The following is a 16,465-nucleotide window of genomic DNA, read 5'->3' as shown; positions in this document are numbered from 1 at the left end:
ACAGAAATATTATGGAACGATTAGCAAAATGATCTACTGAACTTTCTTATACCCACTATTCATTTCACCATGTAATTTAGTTCTTCCCTTCCTTCTCCTCACCTCCCTCCCCCATATATGTGTGTGTGTGTATATACATATATATGCATGTGTATATATACACAGATATTAAGATAGATATATACATATATGTATATATCTCTATATATACATATATATGTGTTACATGCACACATACGTATGTATTTGTATGCACACATGTATTTATTTTACAAATACAGTTGAAGCCATTTGTATATCCATTGTTGATCTCATTTTCCCCTCTCCCAGAGTAGCTACTTTTCCAAAGTAGCTGTCATTTTGGGATTGCTTCTTTTTATATAGCAGATCGTGCCATGTTGGTACTCCCAAACCAACTCTAACCTTTGGCTGTCATAATAAAAATGATGGTGTTAATCAAAGAGTTGATTCTGTCTTTCCCTTACAGGTCTATGTGGTAAATGTGAAGAAACAATATCCCAAAGGCTTGTGTCAGTCTAGTAAACTAGTTCTTTAAGGCATAAAGGAGAAATCAGGTTTTTTTAAAGATTTGTTTATTTATTTTAGAGAGAGAGTGTGCAGGGGGAGGGGCAGAGGGAGAGGGAAAGCAAATCTCAAGCATACGCCCTGCTGTGCAGGGCTGGATCCCATGACCCTGAGACCATGACCTGAGCCGAAATCAAGAGTCAGATGCTTAATCGACTAAGCCACCCAGGCGCCCCAAGAAATCAGTTATTTGAGAATCAGTAGCTTTAAAAGTGTTATTTTACTTTATTTTTACCAAGAATGATGCTTTGTCTCCAAAACTTAAATAGAAGTTTGAGGGAAGAGATGTTGTCTTTAGGCTTTTTATAAGCATTAGCACAGTAGGTTACCATAGAGGGGTTGGGGCCCATGGATAAAAGGGATTGGAATGATCTAAGGAGACTTTACATTATTTTGGTCTCCCCACCCATCTCACAACCCTTGACTAAAGTTTTGGTAGGGAGTCTGCTCAACTTTGCAGAGTATTTAAAATTATATAAACCATAGCAGTTGTCATACTTTGTGATCTCAGGACCCCTTCACACTCTTAGATATTGAGGACTCTGAGAACATTTGTTTATGTAGGTTATATCTTTTGATGTTTATCTATATGAAAAATTAATACTGAGAAGTGTATGAACATTTATTAGTTATTTAAAAATAACAATAAACCTTTTATACTTTAATATACATAATACTATCTTTTAATGAAAAGTAACTTTTCCAAAACAGAAACAATTTACTGAGAAGAGGGATTGTTTTCCATTTTCCATTTTCTTTGATGTCTAGTTTAATGGAAGACAGCTGGATTTTCATATCTGCCCCTGTATTCAGTCTGCTGCGATAGCACTCCTCATACAGCCTTCACCATTGTGGGAGAATTTAAAGTGCAAAATGCATATAGTATTTTAGAATTGTCATGAAAATGGTTTTGACTTCATAGATTCCCTAATGTCATCAAATTTAAGAAATAATTAAAATTAGTTCTTCAAAATAAGATATATGTTACAGCTAAAATTTATTTTATATGACAATTTGGAGAAATATTTAACAATGGAAGTGATTTAGTAAAAGTTTATTGCCCAGATGTGTGTTTCTTTCACCAACTTCCTTATTTCATGTAAGAAATCAGTGTATCAGTCTATAGCTCTGCATTCTTAAGTGAAATGAATAGAGGAAAAAAATAATCCTTAGTTTGAGACCAAGGATTCTCTTTCCCTCCTTTTTAATGTTGCTTTAGCTTTTTAATTTAATTTGTTGTGATTTTTAAGAATATAACCAGTGTGGTATAAGTCCAGCATTTGTCCTTAAACTCATGGTTTGGTTATCAGTGATTTTGTAATGTAAAATATTTATTAAGTATTATTTATGTGGTGACATTTATTTCCCTTTAAAGCATCAAAATTTTGAAGAACAAATGCAAGGTATGAAGACCCAGCTAATTCAACTAAGTACCTTACTTCGATTGTTGGATAGTGGATTTTGCAGTTACTTAGGTAAGTTTAGTGAATCAAATTATATACCCAACAGAGGTGCCTGGGTGGCTCAGTCGTTGAGCGTCTGCCTTCGGCTCAGGTCATGATCCCAGGGTCCTGGGATCGAGCCCCGCATCGGGCTCCCTGCTCAGCGGGAAGCCTGCTTCTCCCTCTCCCACTCCCCCTGCTTGTGTTCCCTCTCTCGCTGTGTCTCTCTCTCTCTCTCAAATAAATAAATAAAATCTTTAAAAAAAAAAATTATATACCCAACAAATTGTAGGGTAATATATACAGAGAGAAAAAATGTAAAGAACTGTCTTAAAGATACATATACCCTTATCACTATTGCCTGAGTTCCTTTGAGGAATGAAAGTGTGGGACGAAACTTTCTTTGTATAATGCCTTAAGACAGTTTATTCATAAAATGAATTATTTGTTGTTTTTTTATGGTTTTCTTTTAAACAAATTTGAATTGTTTCCTTGAATTAGTAGAAGGCAATTAAATTTCTAGGACTTCTAGTAGCTTAAGCTGCATGGAAAAATTTGAGTTTGAAATAGGTTACTGTATTCTGAGATAATTAGCATAAGAGTAAGCCATATATATGTTTTTTTTTTTTTTCCATTTTGTATAGAATCTCAGGACTCTGGATACCTTTATTTTTGCTTCAGATGGCTTTTAATTAGATTTAAAAGGGAATTTAGTTTTCTAGATATTCTTCGATTATGGGAGGTAAGTTCTTAAATTATTATACAAATGTAATATTTATTATGGAAAGAAACACTTTATTCTGTAGAGTATAAATGGATTATAATAGCCTAACTGAAATTTCTAAAGCATGTATGTTATGAAATTCTGATGGTTTTATGGTCTTTACTTAATGATCTTGAATATTTGGTCTTTGGAGCATTTTTTATAAATCTCAATCCTCATGTGATTTGGGGCCACTGGGTTTCCTAGAACCACTTTTCTAGATGATTCATAATTGTTTTCTTTCCTTGGGAGGCTTGACTTTATGTGAGGCTCTTCCACATTCTGGTATAGATTTGTATAGAGTTCAAGGAAGTTTTGACACACAGTCAGGTGAGATGGCACTTTGTAGTCTGAAGTATTGGGAGGGAGCTGATTTGTGTTTTGCTTTTTTAAAGACCTTTAAGGCAGAGAAAAAGACTAAGAATAATACAGCAAACATCTTGTGAATATATAACCATTTAATTAGTTTCTGATATTTTGCTTGTTTGCACCAACAATGTTGCAATGAACATCATATTTAACACTAAGGCAAGTATCTTAATATTCCAATTTTCATGTATACCTCTGAATATGTCCTTAGAATAAACTTCTAGATACCTCTGAATCAAAGACTAGTCAGTTTTTAAGTCTGTTGATAGATTTTGCCAAATTACTCCCAAGAAGAGGTGAGAGATGATTATTTTTCAGAATGGGCACACCAAAGATAGGAAAGGCCACATTTAATCACTTGTAGTCAGCTTGGACTCTGACCTGATTACCTTAGCTAATTACTTGGGGTTGAGGAGATGGAACATAATTGTGGATTAAAAAACAAACAAACATCCCACCATCCATATTTAACATATGTAAACATTTTGCCATATTTACTTCTAGTTTTTCTTTTTTCCAAGAAAAAGAATTAAAGATATATCTCCACCCCAAGTCCCATTTCCCTGTCCCCAGCTCTAGAGGATATTCATGAATGTATATCCTTTTATTCATTTTGGACCCAGGGTAACTTGATTAAAGCAGAAAATTACTGTTTTCTTCTAAAATATGTTAATTGTTAAGTTAACAGATCAGTATGCTTTTAAAAGAAAATGTTGGTGTAATTGCTGATTGCTACCTTATCTTTATAAAGGCAAGGGGTTACAGAAATTCTCCCAAGGAAGGAAGGGGGGAATAATCCATTTGGATAATAAATAGACATATATAGTGGAACCCATGTGTCCTCTGAGGCTTTTACAGCTGGAAATTGGTTCCTACACTTCTGGTGACCATGTTACCATTAGGGAAGGTGATGTGCTAATTGAAGGATCATTGCTTTTTGTGGGATGATTTCTTCTGTTTGAAATTAGAAGTAAAACTCATATGTTCTTGAGCTGGAATCCTATTTCATTTAATGTGATTATTTTTGGGGGTCATTATAAAATTTAATCTTAGTGGTTTAATAATTAAGCAAAAAAGCACAATAATTATCACATCCTGATTTTCCATTAAATATGTTGCTGACAACATTGTATTTTTTTAAAAGAATTTATTTATTTATAAATTGGAGTATAGTTGACATATAGTATTATTAGTTTGATGTACAACATAGTGCTTCAGCATTTATATACATCATGAAATGCTCTCCATGTAGTTACCGTCTATCACCATACAAAGTTATGACAATACTATTTACCACATTCCCTGTGTTGTATTTTACATGCCCATGACTTGTTTATTTTATAACTGGGATTTTGTACCTCTTAATCCCCTTCAGTTTTGCCCACCTTCCCATCTCCCTTTGACAACCACCATTTTGTTCTCTGTATGGAATCACAGTTTAAAGTTTATCAGTTTGGTTGAATAAGTATCTCAACTTCTTTTTTAAAGGATGAATTGAGAATATTATTACTGTATAGCTAGAATAATCCTCAATCTGTTTACCAAATAAATTGAACTTCTAATGAAAATTTTGAGCTTAATTACATTATAATTAAAAATTGGATTTAGTCTGAAAATTATTCAATTTGATTTACTCTTGATGAAAGAAGTAAAAACATTTCAGGTGTGCTTTAATAGTATTGTTTATGTGGGTCTTTTTCGCTTTCCAGATAAGATATATATATTTTTAAAGATTTTATTAAAGATTTTCCAGATAAGATATTGTTATGTACATTATTATTTGAGGTCATTAACTTTATTTAAGAAGTGCAGCTATTGATCAGATGTTTTATACATTTGGATATAAATTTTGGGTAGTTGATTCAGTTTTTGTCACAATCAGGGGTACTCTGTGTTATGTAATATAATGTAGAGCTATCTCTGGGTAGTTTTGATCCCATGCACTATTAACTGAATTTTTTTTTTCTTTTATATCCACGATTTAGCTTTTTTTTTTAAATTTCTCCAGAGATTGAAGGTGATTTAAAAGTGAGAAACTGAAAGGTCAGGAAAATACTGAAAATGCCTCTAACTTATACCTTAAACTCATGGTTGTAAGCTTCTTAATTAATATCATTTATCATATAAATTAGGCTCAGTGATTTGCTCATTGTAGTTACCTAAAGGGCCACATTTGGAATTCATCATATTCACATAATGTTAAACTAGATATTAGTTACTATGTAGGTAAAGGTAAGACTTCTCCACTCCTCATTTCCTAACTAGAAAAACAGTGGTCTACCCTACCCCATCTAGACAACTTCTGCTTTGCATAGAAGTCATTCAGAGTTCAGCATTGTTTCTGTGAGGAAAATATTTTAGAATTGATATAGTTTACTAAATAGTTCTATTTTTTATAGGTAATGTGGACTGAACTGCCATGTAAAAATTTCCATCTTCTTCTCTGTTGTGCTATTCTGGAATCAGAAAAGCAGCAAATAATGGAAAAGCATTATGGCTTTAATGAAATACTAAAGGTAGTTATTCCTTTAATTTAGATTTTAATATTTTGGCTCTTTCCTTCGTTTGGTGGTACCAATACACAAAACATTTCCTTGGAGCTTTATTGAGTCCCTTGAATAAAACTTAAATTGTATTAATAACACTTAATACTAAACTGACTCTGAGAATGACAGTTCAATGACTACATACTGGCCAGTTATTTTTACCTGGCTAATTAGGAAGAAAAGGAAATTCAGCAAATGCTCTTTTATGTAGTTTAGTTTTCTAAAAAAAATAATTGCCTTTTGCTTATAACTTTGAGATAGTAGACTTGGGACAGATGCTGGATTTAATGTTCCATAAGCTTATTAGTTATTCTTTAACTTTAAAACTGAAAGATATATTGAATTTCCTGCTTATTTGTAGTATGTGAATACTTTTAAGGATTTTATCTGCAGTGAAATATAACTGGTAATAAATTGTTTATATAGTAGAATATAATAGTGCTTTTAGTTTCAATTATCATTTTATTTTATGGATTCATTTTAGCATATCAATGAATTGTCCATGAAAATTGATGTGGAAGATGTACTATGCAAGGCAGAAGCAATTTCTCTACAGATGGTAAAATGCAAGGTATACAGTGTTTTAAATAATTGTAAGATTTTTTATTTGTATGCATTTGGTGGGTTGAGGTCAAGAAAGAATTTTTCTTCGTAGAAGTAAGATAAATGGCAATTTTAGCAAGTTGAAGGCAGGCACCAAGCATTAGCTAGGATTTTGTTTACCATTATGGATCTTATAGCACTTAATTGAAAACAGTCAATTAATTACACTAGATAAGAAACGTAGGACAGCAAAATGGCAAAAATAATGAAAACGTCTCTGCAACAACTAACAAGGCTGTAGAATTTAAGTATTGATGTATTATCCAGTCTGAATAGAGCCTAGGATCTTATGTTAAATACAGATGCTAATCAGAAATAATTAAATGAATAGTATTTAGTCTGTGTCTTTACAACTGAATCAGTCAGGCTCTTAGTTCTTTCTAAAAACAAGGCAAATTTGATGTATTATGATCTGAATTCAAACCAAATCATTCTTCTGATGTATTTTATGAGAGTTCCTATTTGGTCTTTGTGTCATTTGTTCATGGTTCCAAAAACTTATTTTGGTTCACTTCTACAAACATTTATTTGATAGCTATTCTGTTCAAAATATGTCAGACACTTCTTTCTTAAAGGAACCTTGTGCATTAAGGGAGAAAGATGCTGTAAATAAGATCTCATTTAATACCTAAGATTCTATAATAACAGGTAGAATGAAATAAACGCTAAATATTAGAAAACGTATGTTTGGGGTGCCTGGGTGGCTCAGACAGTTAAGCGTCTGCCTTCGGCTCAGGTCATGATCCCAGGGTCCTGGGATTGAACCCTGCATCGGACTCCCTGCTTAGTGGGAAGCCTGTTTCTCCCTCTCCCACTCCCCCTGCTTGTGTTCCCTCTCTCACTGTGTCTATCTGTCAAATAAATAAATAAAATCTTAAAGAAAGAAAAGAAGGAAAGAAGAAAGGGAGGGAGGGGAGGGGGGAAGGAAGGAAGGAAAGAAAAAGAAGAGAGAAAGGAAAGAAAGAAAACTTAACATTTGTGGGAGTGGTAGGGTGGGGTGGAGAATGACTAATTTAGAATAGAAGATCATGGAACTGCTTATGAAAAAAGTGGTTAGGATTTCATTTGGAGTGGAGAAGGAAGGTGTGAGAAGATATACATAACAATCACACTGTTAGAGTAAATGTTCAGATTCTGGAATCAATGTAGTCTTAAGTAGAAGTGTTATTTTGTGATTACTTTTCCTGTATAGTGAAGGATGGTTTTGTGTTTAATTTTGCATATTCAGGAATTGCCACAAGCAGTTTGTGAGATCCTGGGACTTCAGGACAGTGAAGTTACAACACCAGATTCAGACACGGGTGAAGATGAAAATGTTGGCATGACTAGTTGTCCTACATCTACATTTCAGAGTGACTCCTTGCCTGTACTTGCTACCAGTGGAGCCAGAGATGACGACCCAACACAGATATCAGTGTCCCCAAATGTTAGCAGATTAACACCTGCATGATCATTCTTCTTGCTTAATTTTTGAAGAGACACTTTGTTGCAACCTTTTTCAAGTACTTGAAAGGTGGAAATTTAAAATCTTGGTATTGATCATGCTTTAAGGTTTATGGAAAGAAAGTGTACTGATGTTCTTGCATTAAAGCTTTACAAAGATTTAAACTAATTATTTTTGTAGTTACTTCTACCAAATAGCCTTTCCTTTTCAATAACATTCCTTAGTATTTTTATAGCCAAGTACATTTTATTTTCTTGCTGATGAACTGGAATTGGATAAATATTACAAGTGGAAGAGTTGGAAATTATGCACTTTGAAAAACATTCACTTTGTTTACTCTAAGTTTAGTGGGTTTTGGATTTGATTAAATTAAATGTTGGGCCTTTCTATAGCATGCTAAGCTGAGAAGTAGATTGTGTTACCCAAGTGATGAGATAAAAAAATTTGTTTTTCTCTATTGTTTACAACAATACTCAGCTTAAATATTTATGCTGGTTGAATGTGATTTAAATTGGGTATTTCATCAATGCAATTTAATGTGTAGATAAAAAGAGCTATTTCAACCATAATAAGTGGATTGGCAGTATATTTTTTACATTGAAGTTTTCTTCACTTGTATATAAAAACTATATAAGTACTTATTTATGAGTATAAGAAAGGATAGGCATATTTTCTTTAACTGAATAAACTTGACTATTGATTTATATAACCTGACTTGACAAAAGTAATACATAGCTTCAATATGAGATCTTTTTCAAAACTATTTTCTTAACCAAACATTTATTTCATGGGACTACATTCAACCCTGTAACTGGTGTAATTTTAAAATTAATTGCTTGTAATCTCACTTTACTAATAATGTGTTTATTATCTTTCCTAATAATGCATTAACTGATTAATCAGGTCTTTAAATTTTTATAAAATGCTCTTTGCAAAAAGCTTATGTCAAAAATTTCAATATACTATCACGAGTCTCAAAGTAATACTTTTTTGTATATGAATGAAGCTGTTTTTACCATGCAGTGTTGCATGATTTTAAGTTATGTGGAATTAACCTAACTGATTCCGTTTTAATTGTAATTTGTTAACTCCTGTACATATCATTAAAATAAATTTGAAGTTGAAGTAGTGCTTTCAGTTAAATTACACTTAGAAATAGTCTGCTAGTTCTTCATTGGAAGAAAAAAATCCAAGATGGCCCCCAGCACATTTTCTATTTTCATGTGATTGAAACAATCATTGGAATCGGAGGGGTAGACGAACCATGAGAGACTATGGACTCTGAAAAACAAACTGAGGGTTCTAGAGGGGAGGGGAGTGGGAGGATGGGTTAGCCTGGTGTGGGTATTGAGGAGGGCACGTTCTGCATGGAGCACTGGGTGTTATGCACAAACAATGAATCATGGAACACTACATCTAAAACTAATGATGTAATGTATGGGGATTAACATAACAATAAAAAAATTTAAAAAAAACCAGTCACTGGAATGAGTTATGGACATGAGAAAGAAACATGACCTTTTATAACCGAAAACAAATTTTCATCAGCACGGACTTGGGCATAGTGTTGTCTTGGAGGATATAATTGTCTGACTTGGGAAAGCAACTTCTACAATTGATGTTAATAATGTAAAATAAAAGCTATGCAGTTCTGAAATGGTCCAGGAGATAGATTTTTTTTCCCTTCAAAAAACTAGGGAACTAAATGAACTTTTTTCCTACTTGAGTATTAACTGACAATCATGACAGTAGAACCATTACATTTTAGTTTTTAATATCACATGTGTGTTATCTTTCATCAGTTAATAATGAGTAAGCCTATTTAGACAAAAAAAGTAAACTGATCAGACACTCAGCATCTCCAGCCTTTCATTTCCTGCTGTTCAGGAAATTGCTTAGAACATCTTGATGTCCTTCTTGTTGTTCCTGGACAGGGGCTTTGGGGGAGTTTTTTTCCCCCCACTATGTAATATCATATCTACTTCAGAGTTTAAAAAATCTTAACACATTTAGTAACTTGAACTTTTGTCAAGTTTTATTATAAAACTACTTGTTAAGACATACTGAAGAGCCTGAATTTCTATCTAGCTTATTTTTGATGGGGAAGTAATACTACAGCATAGTGCTAGATAAAGTCCTAACGAGAGTCTACAAGATCCAGTTAGCAAATGCTATATAAACTTGAGCTATTGAGATCGCTAAAATAGTTCAGGTAAATTGGTTAGTCTAACTTAAAGATTTGTTTATTTCAGTTTTCACAAGATGTTGTTTGTACCCTGATAACATGTAAAATATGTGCTATATTATGTGATATTTAATGTTAAAATTTAAGAAATTCCTAATTTAACTGTAAAAAGTATTTTCATTTCATATATGAGAGTCTGGGAAGCCTTTTTGCATTTAAGAACATCCCTATTTTGAATGTCTCATATGCGTAGGATTCTTCATCTCTTTGTATGTTAGGAACTTTAGTCTTGGTGATGACTAGAGCTTTTTTAAGTTAGGAAAAGAGCATTTTGGGATACTTAGTTATTCTTGCTGAACCTGACATTTCCAAGGATTTTTATGGATGCCGACTAATTCTTATGGGAAATTCATATAATTATGTCCATCATTAAAGGTAGTTTGTATAAAGTAACCCAAAATGTTTATTGAAGAACTTAGAACTTCACCTGACTTGTGTGTCACTGTGTAACCAGGTAACGTCCATCTAGCTTGGATTTCTTTACTTTCAGAAGATGTATGAGCCTCTTACTATATTTGAAGTTTTGTGTACGTATTTCTGGGGACAGGTTACATAGTTTCTCTAATTTTCTCCAAGCATCCAGGTGGTTCCTGAGCCTCCCTGAAGTTAGAGAACTGCCGTTATATATTGTATTTCATAGGGTAACATTTTGACTTATGGTCAGGTAGACAAGTCCCTGAGTTTTAAAAAAGTAGTTTCTTGATTTTCTAAGGTGGATTTACCCTATTTGGGCCACCATTTTTAGTATAAAGTCTTGACAGTTGTCATGGCCTATTTTATGTAGACTTCCTTCTGCATTGTACATTTTGAAGATAAACTTCCAGTGTTACTTTATTTCTAAACATGAAACAGGATTAAATTTAAAATGAATCTGAAAGGTTTCCATCAGAATCTAGTGTCATTACCTGATACCAAACATGTGTACTTATCTATACTTTTAATGTGAATACACTGCCATTTGAATAATACAATGTATGCGGCCTCTTCTCCTCTTGGGTTCTTATAATATGGGGATTTTAACTTGTAGATTTTTGAGTATTGTTCTGATTACAAATATTTTTCTCACTGTCTTGTAAATAGAGCCCTGTTTTTTAGGTTATCCATCTTGCCATAGGGAAAAACATTGTGTTGCTCTTAGAGGCAAAGGTGGATGAGATAGGGCAATTAGACTGGACATACTTCTATAACTCTTTTTAGATATCCAAAACACTTTTAGCCCATGGAAAATATTACACTGTTTACAAATTCACTGTAAAGAAAAGTTGATTATAATCAGAATCTCTTTTTCTAACAACTATCCAGAATCAGAGATACCATATTTGCCTAAATTAAGAATTGGAATGTTAGAATAATAGGGAGCCAGCTATTATTCCTTCTCAAATATCTGTATGGTATATTGCTTCTTATATATCTATGTGCGAAAGAAGACAGAATGACAAGAACATTCCAATAAGCTTAGCTGTGATCAATGAGCAGTCCATTTGTGGTTCAGCTTTTTTTAATTAAGAAGACTTACTAGCCTCAGAGATGGGCTTTTGCTGTGACAGACACCGCACTAGCCTGATTGGGGGTATAAGACCCAATGGGTTAGTAGACTGCTTTAAAAACACAAATAGGGCTGTTTGTAGATTGCTTTAGATGTTGTATGGCCTGATTGCACAAGGGACTAGAATCTCTTCCATGAGTGTCACAGGCTCACTTTGTAAAGCAAATTGCTCTCCACTGGAGAAGCCATCAAGGTACTTCTGGGTGCTTAGCAATTACACTGCATGCTGCTGTCACTGTTGGGCACAACTATGCAGGATGCACCCAAAGGAAATTTGGGCCACATGCTTTTTGTTTGTTAGCTGAGTCAAGTGTTAAATGAGCCAAATGGAGTATTTGCTGACTAGGAAGTCATTAGCAGTTAACAGCATCTAACCCAAATAGACAATGTGAAGACCAAATTGTTAAGTTTTCTGAGTGAAATTGTTTAAGTACTTTTACTTTTTATACTCTCAGTATTAAGACATGCTATTATAAACACATGGATGCTCCTATACCCTCTCCTTCCCAAAAAAAGGAAAAAATTGGAGGTACATTCTTTTGCACCTATCAGGGTGTAAAGAAGTTAAGTCTAAAAACTGAATTTTGTTAAATTGCTCAATTTAAATTCAACTTCTGAATAACTTTGGGACAAATCCATATTCTCTTTTTGTTTACAGAGCTTTTAAGGATTCTATATAAAGGCTAATGGACTTCCCAAAGGAGGGGAAACCCAGTCTTAATGGTTTTCTCTAGCTTCCTTCACGTCCTGTTACCTGGTTTTCCAAATTAGCCTTTAAACTTTGTGTTTAGTATGACTCGTGCCAAAGTTTTACTGACGGGTGAGGATAGAGGGGAACAGAATCCTTTCCCTAGACATTTCATACCTAAGAAGGGTGACAAAAGAAACCCTAGCTTCATAAACTACAACTTACAGAATGGGTGGGTTAGCCTTGGCATAGGCGCATCTTAAGAAATAATGCCTGAGCTGATGGCCAGCAGATTGAATGCAGGTGATGGGATCTTGGGGCCATCACAGTCTCAGCAGGATCCTTTCCCTAATCCTTTGGTCCTAACAGGACTACAGTGGACTCATACCAGACATGAGAACCTAGTCCCCTTCTCTTTTTAAAGAACTTGTGGAAAAGGAGAGTTGTTTTTTTAAGTTCATTTTATTTTATTTACTTTTTAAATCACTTTATTTCATCATGATGAGTGTACTCTTTAATCCCCATCACTTATTTCCCCCATCTCCCCTCCACCTCCCTCCTGGTAACCATCAGTTTGTTCTCTGTAGTTAAGAGTCTGTTTCTTGGTTTGCCTCTCTTTTTTTTAACCTTTGCTCCTTTTTTTTTTTTTCATTTAAAAAAATTTAAATTCAATTAACATATAATGTATTATTGGTTTCAGAGGTAGAGGTCAGTGATTCATCTGTCTTCTGTAAAACCCAGTGCTCATTACATCACATGCCCTCCTTAATGTCCATCACCCAGTGACCCCATCCTCCCCAGCTCCCTCCCCTCCAGCAACCCTCAGTTTGTTTCCTAAGATTAAGAGTCTCTTATGGTTTGTCTCCCTCTCTGGTTTCATCTTGTTTTATTTTTTCCTCTCTTCCCCTATGATCCTCTGTTTTGTTTCTTAAATTCCGCATATGAGTGAGATCATATGATAATTGTCTTTCTCTGATTGACTTATTTCACTCAGCATAATACCCTCTAGTTCCATCCACGTTGTTGCAAATGGCAAGATTTCATTTTTTTGATGGCTGACTAGTATTCCATTTTGTTTTGTTTCTTAAATTCCACATACGAGTGAGATCATATGGTATTTGTCTTTCTCTGACTTACTTTGCTTAGCATTATACTCTAGCTCCATCCATGTTGTTGCAAATGGTAAGATTTCATTCTTTTTATGACTGAGTAATATTCTATTGAATATATATGCCATGTCTTCTCTTTTAAAGATTTATTTCTTTATTTTAGAGAGAGAGAGACAGAGAGCAAGCGAGTGCAAAGCAGACTCCCCGAAGAGTGGGAAGCTGGATGCCGGGCAGGATCCCAGGATGATGAAATCATAACCTGAGCCAAAATCAAGAGTTGGACGTGCTTAACTGACTGAGCCACCCAGGCGCCCCTATACCATATCATCTTATTCATTCATCAGTTGATGGACACTTGGGCTGCTTCCATATTTTGGCTATTGTAAATAATGCTGCAATAAATGTAGGGGTGCATGTATCCTTTTAAATTAGTGTTTTTGTATTTTTTGGGTAAATGCCCAGTAGTGTTATTACTGGATCATAGGGGGAAAAGGAGATTCTTTACCACAGAAATTCCTGTTTCTTTTGGTCACTCTCTAAATTCGATTTTGTAATGCTTTTCACATGCCTGGGTTGCTGAGATTTCCATATCCCTCTTCAACTCTATTTCAGAATTAGACATAAAAAGGAAAGTTTAGAAGAGTGGGAGTTTATTCTGTGAGAGCTCAAGTAATTGTGAGCATTTCTTAACATTCAAGGCTTTAAATCATTTTGAGTTGATTTTTGTTTATTGTGTGAGATCGTGGTTCAGTTTCGTCCTTTTGCATGTGGATGAGTATTTCATGTGGTAGCTTCACAGTAGAGTGAATCCATGAGAATCCTGGCCCTGATCTACGGGGTCCCTTTTATTTTAATCTCTTATCTAAGTTTCCCAAGTTTATCTTAAGGGCTCTCACATTGTCTGAGAGCATCACCATGGATTTTAAATATATTACATGCTGTTCTTTGTTAAACTTGCTTTTAAAAACCTTAGGAGTTTGCATGCCTTATTTTTCTTGTTATTTATCACCTATTCAAAGTTTCTTAGTTGTAATTTAGAGTTACATGCCTATGTAAAGACAAAGCATGAATTGATAGGTGGTACTTCTGGACAAATAGTACAGCTTGCTTGAGGCATTTGTTTCTTCGAGTTTAAGGTGGCTTAGAGTAGGATGTGGATGCTTTCATCACCTCCTGCTTTATAAGGTTCATGATGCGGACATAGGGTTTATCCTATAAGCTCTGGGAGTCAGATGTCAGAAAAAAATTCAGTCAAACTGATTGAATTGTTCATACTAGAAAATGTCCACTGTCCTTAGGAATATGAAACAGAAAAGTTAAACTATCTGGGTAAGAGCACAGGTTTTGGGGTCAGGTAGTCATGGATTTGAGACCTGGCTCAGATGCTTCCTAGTTTTGCGATCATAACTGTTCTCTCCGAGCCCTCTGTTTCTCATCTGTAGGTGAAGATAATACCCCAGTTGTGAGGAGTAAATGGAAGACATACACAGTGTTTAATATGGTGACTGGCATGATTAAGCATTGATAAATGCTATCATTGTTTTCTGATGGCAACCAAATAGATATTGCCACAGGCTGTCTTTTTTAATCTTATAGCTCTGTGGTTTATTTCCCCAAAACATACCTTCCTACAGGAATAGCCTTGGGGCACCATATGGTTTGTTTCCCACTGACTGAGGTCATGTTGAGTTTAAATCTTGAACTATGTATTTCAGTTTCATCTGAGCCCCTGCCTCACTGACTCCACAATAAAGCACTGTCCCCTTTGTGCTTCAGTTCTATCCTCTTGTTCAAATTGTGCTCAAATGTGCTTGTCTTTTATCAATCTCCCTTTATGAAAGTTGTTATAAAAACAATGAGAACACCAGTGTACCATATTTCTCATATTTTTCTTATTAATGAAGTCTAATCATTCTCAAGCCAACCGTCAATATAGCAAATACAGTAATCATAAAAATGAAAAACGATCACAAGGCCTGTCTGCACTACGCATTTTTAGTAGTATGGGAAATGATGGTGTCTATTTGACAGTGAACATTTTATCAGGGAACAAATTGATGCCTGAGGTGGTGGACTGCTGTTTTAGGTTATTTTTCAGCATTAGGTCCGTTCAGTTGGACTGATACCAAATTGTCTGTCCTTTGTAATTTAATTTTAGATTATATTGTTTAGATACCTGGTGGGTTGAGACAACCTCCTAGAAAAGTTTAAGTAGAGCTTTATCTTTGTTTATACTTTTTTCCCCTTAAAATGATAGTTTTTGTGGTATTTAGGGGTACCCAAATGTATTTAGGGGTACCCAAAATGTATTTATTCATTTGCATTGTGTTATGAACACCTTCATCTGTTGTAATATGAGTTGAAGTGGTGGAGGCCACTTGTGTGGTATTGTTTGGGATTTTTCTTCATGTGAGCACAAGTGCATCACTCACGTTGACTATCATGATATCAATTTTATGAAGACTCAAAAGTTAGAGTGGGGTTTTGTAAGGTTTCAGTTGAACCTATGACTTTTTTTTTTTCATACTGCTGACTTATTTTTTTTTTAATCCTTTTGTAGAAATTTAAAGTACCAGATAGATGGCTCTTTCATGCTATGTATATAATGTTGGTTTGTGAATACCTTGAAAAGAAAATGGTGTTGTGTAGGAGCCTGGTTGAGCTTCCTAAAACTTAGTCATGACAAGCTTATCATTTCATTTCCTTTTATTGATAAATTACTACTAAAGTAAACTTTTGTTGTGTTGTGTAGGGGCCTGGTTGAGCTTCCTAAAACTTAGTCATGGCAAGCTTATCATTTCATTTCCTTTTATTGATAAATTACTACTAAACTAAACTTTTATTGTGTTGTGTAGGGGCCTGGTTGAGCTTCCTAAAACTTAGTCATGGCAAGCTTATCATTTCATTTCCTTTTATTGATAAATTACTACTAAACTACTAAAGGAACTCCCTTAGAGATGGTATAAATTTATGTTGGCATGGTACTCATACGGTTCAGTTGGAGGAACTAGGAGGGCATAGTAGTGACAGGGAATAATTCCTGCCATGGAGCCTAAAGTTTGCCCTGTAAGCTCTAAGAGTCAAAAGTCAGTGGGAACAAAATCCAACCTAACTGGTTATGAGGT

General features: G+C 34.4%; 1 protein-coding gene across 11 annotated transcripts in view; it reads left to right on the top strand.

Annotated features, from left to right (window-relative positions):
• The window catches only part of TBC1D15 (TBC1 domain family member 15), a 91,759-nt gene extending 77,991 nt beyond the window's left edge, over positions 1-13,768 (top strand). For 6 of the 11 annotated variants that reach the window (XM_064590878.1, XM_064590880.1, XM_064590875.1 and 3 more), the window contains 5 exons: positions 1,961-2,060; positions 2,672-2,769; positions 5,559-5,675; positions 6,190-6,276; positions 7,537-8,877. In XM_064590878.1, coding sequence (XP_064446948.1) covers positions 1,961-2,060; positions 2,672-2,769; positions 5,559-5,675; positions 6,190-6,276; positions 7,537-7,758 — 624 coding nt within the window. In that variant the 3' untranslated portion in view covers positions 7,759-8,877. Of the gene's footprint in view, positions 1-1,960; positions 2,061-2,671; positions 2,770-5,558; positions 5,676-6,189; positions 6,277-7,536; positions 13,414-13,503 lie in introns of those variants that run through there. The other 5 variants (XM_064590872.1, XM_064590871.1, XM_064590874.1 and 2 more) reach the window with 5 other exon arrangements.
• Positions 13,769-16,465: the final 2,697 nt, after the last annotated feature.

This window comes from Mirounga angustirostris, unplaced genomic scaffold (genome assembly GCF_029215605.1).
Source record: "Mirounga angustirostris isolate CCGP_5_RB_7025 unplaced genomic scaffold, mMirAng1.0.hap1 SCAF_5, whole genome shotgun sequence".
NCBI lineage: Eukaryota > Metazoa > Chordata > Mammalia > Carnivora > Phocidae > Mirounga > Mirounga angustirostris.
Note: the sequence above shows the minus strand (reverse complement) of the source record. Positions and strands in the feature narration are given on the sequence as shown.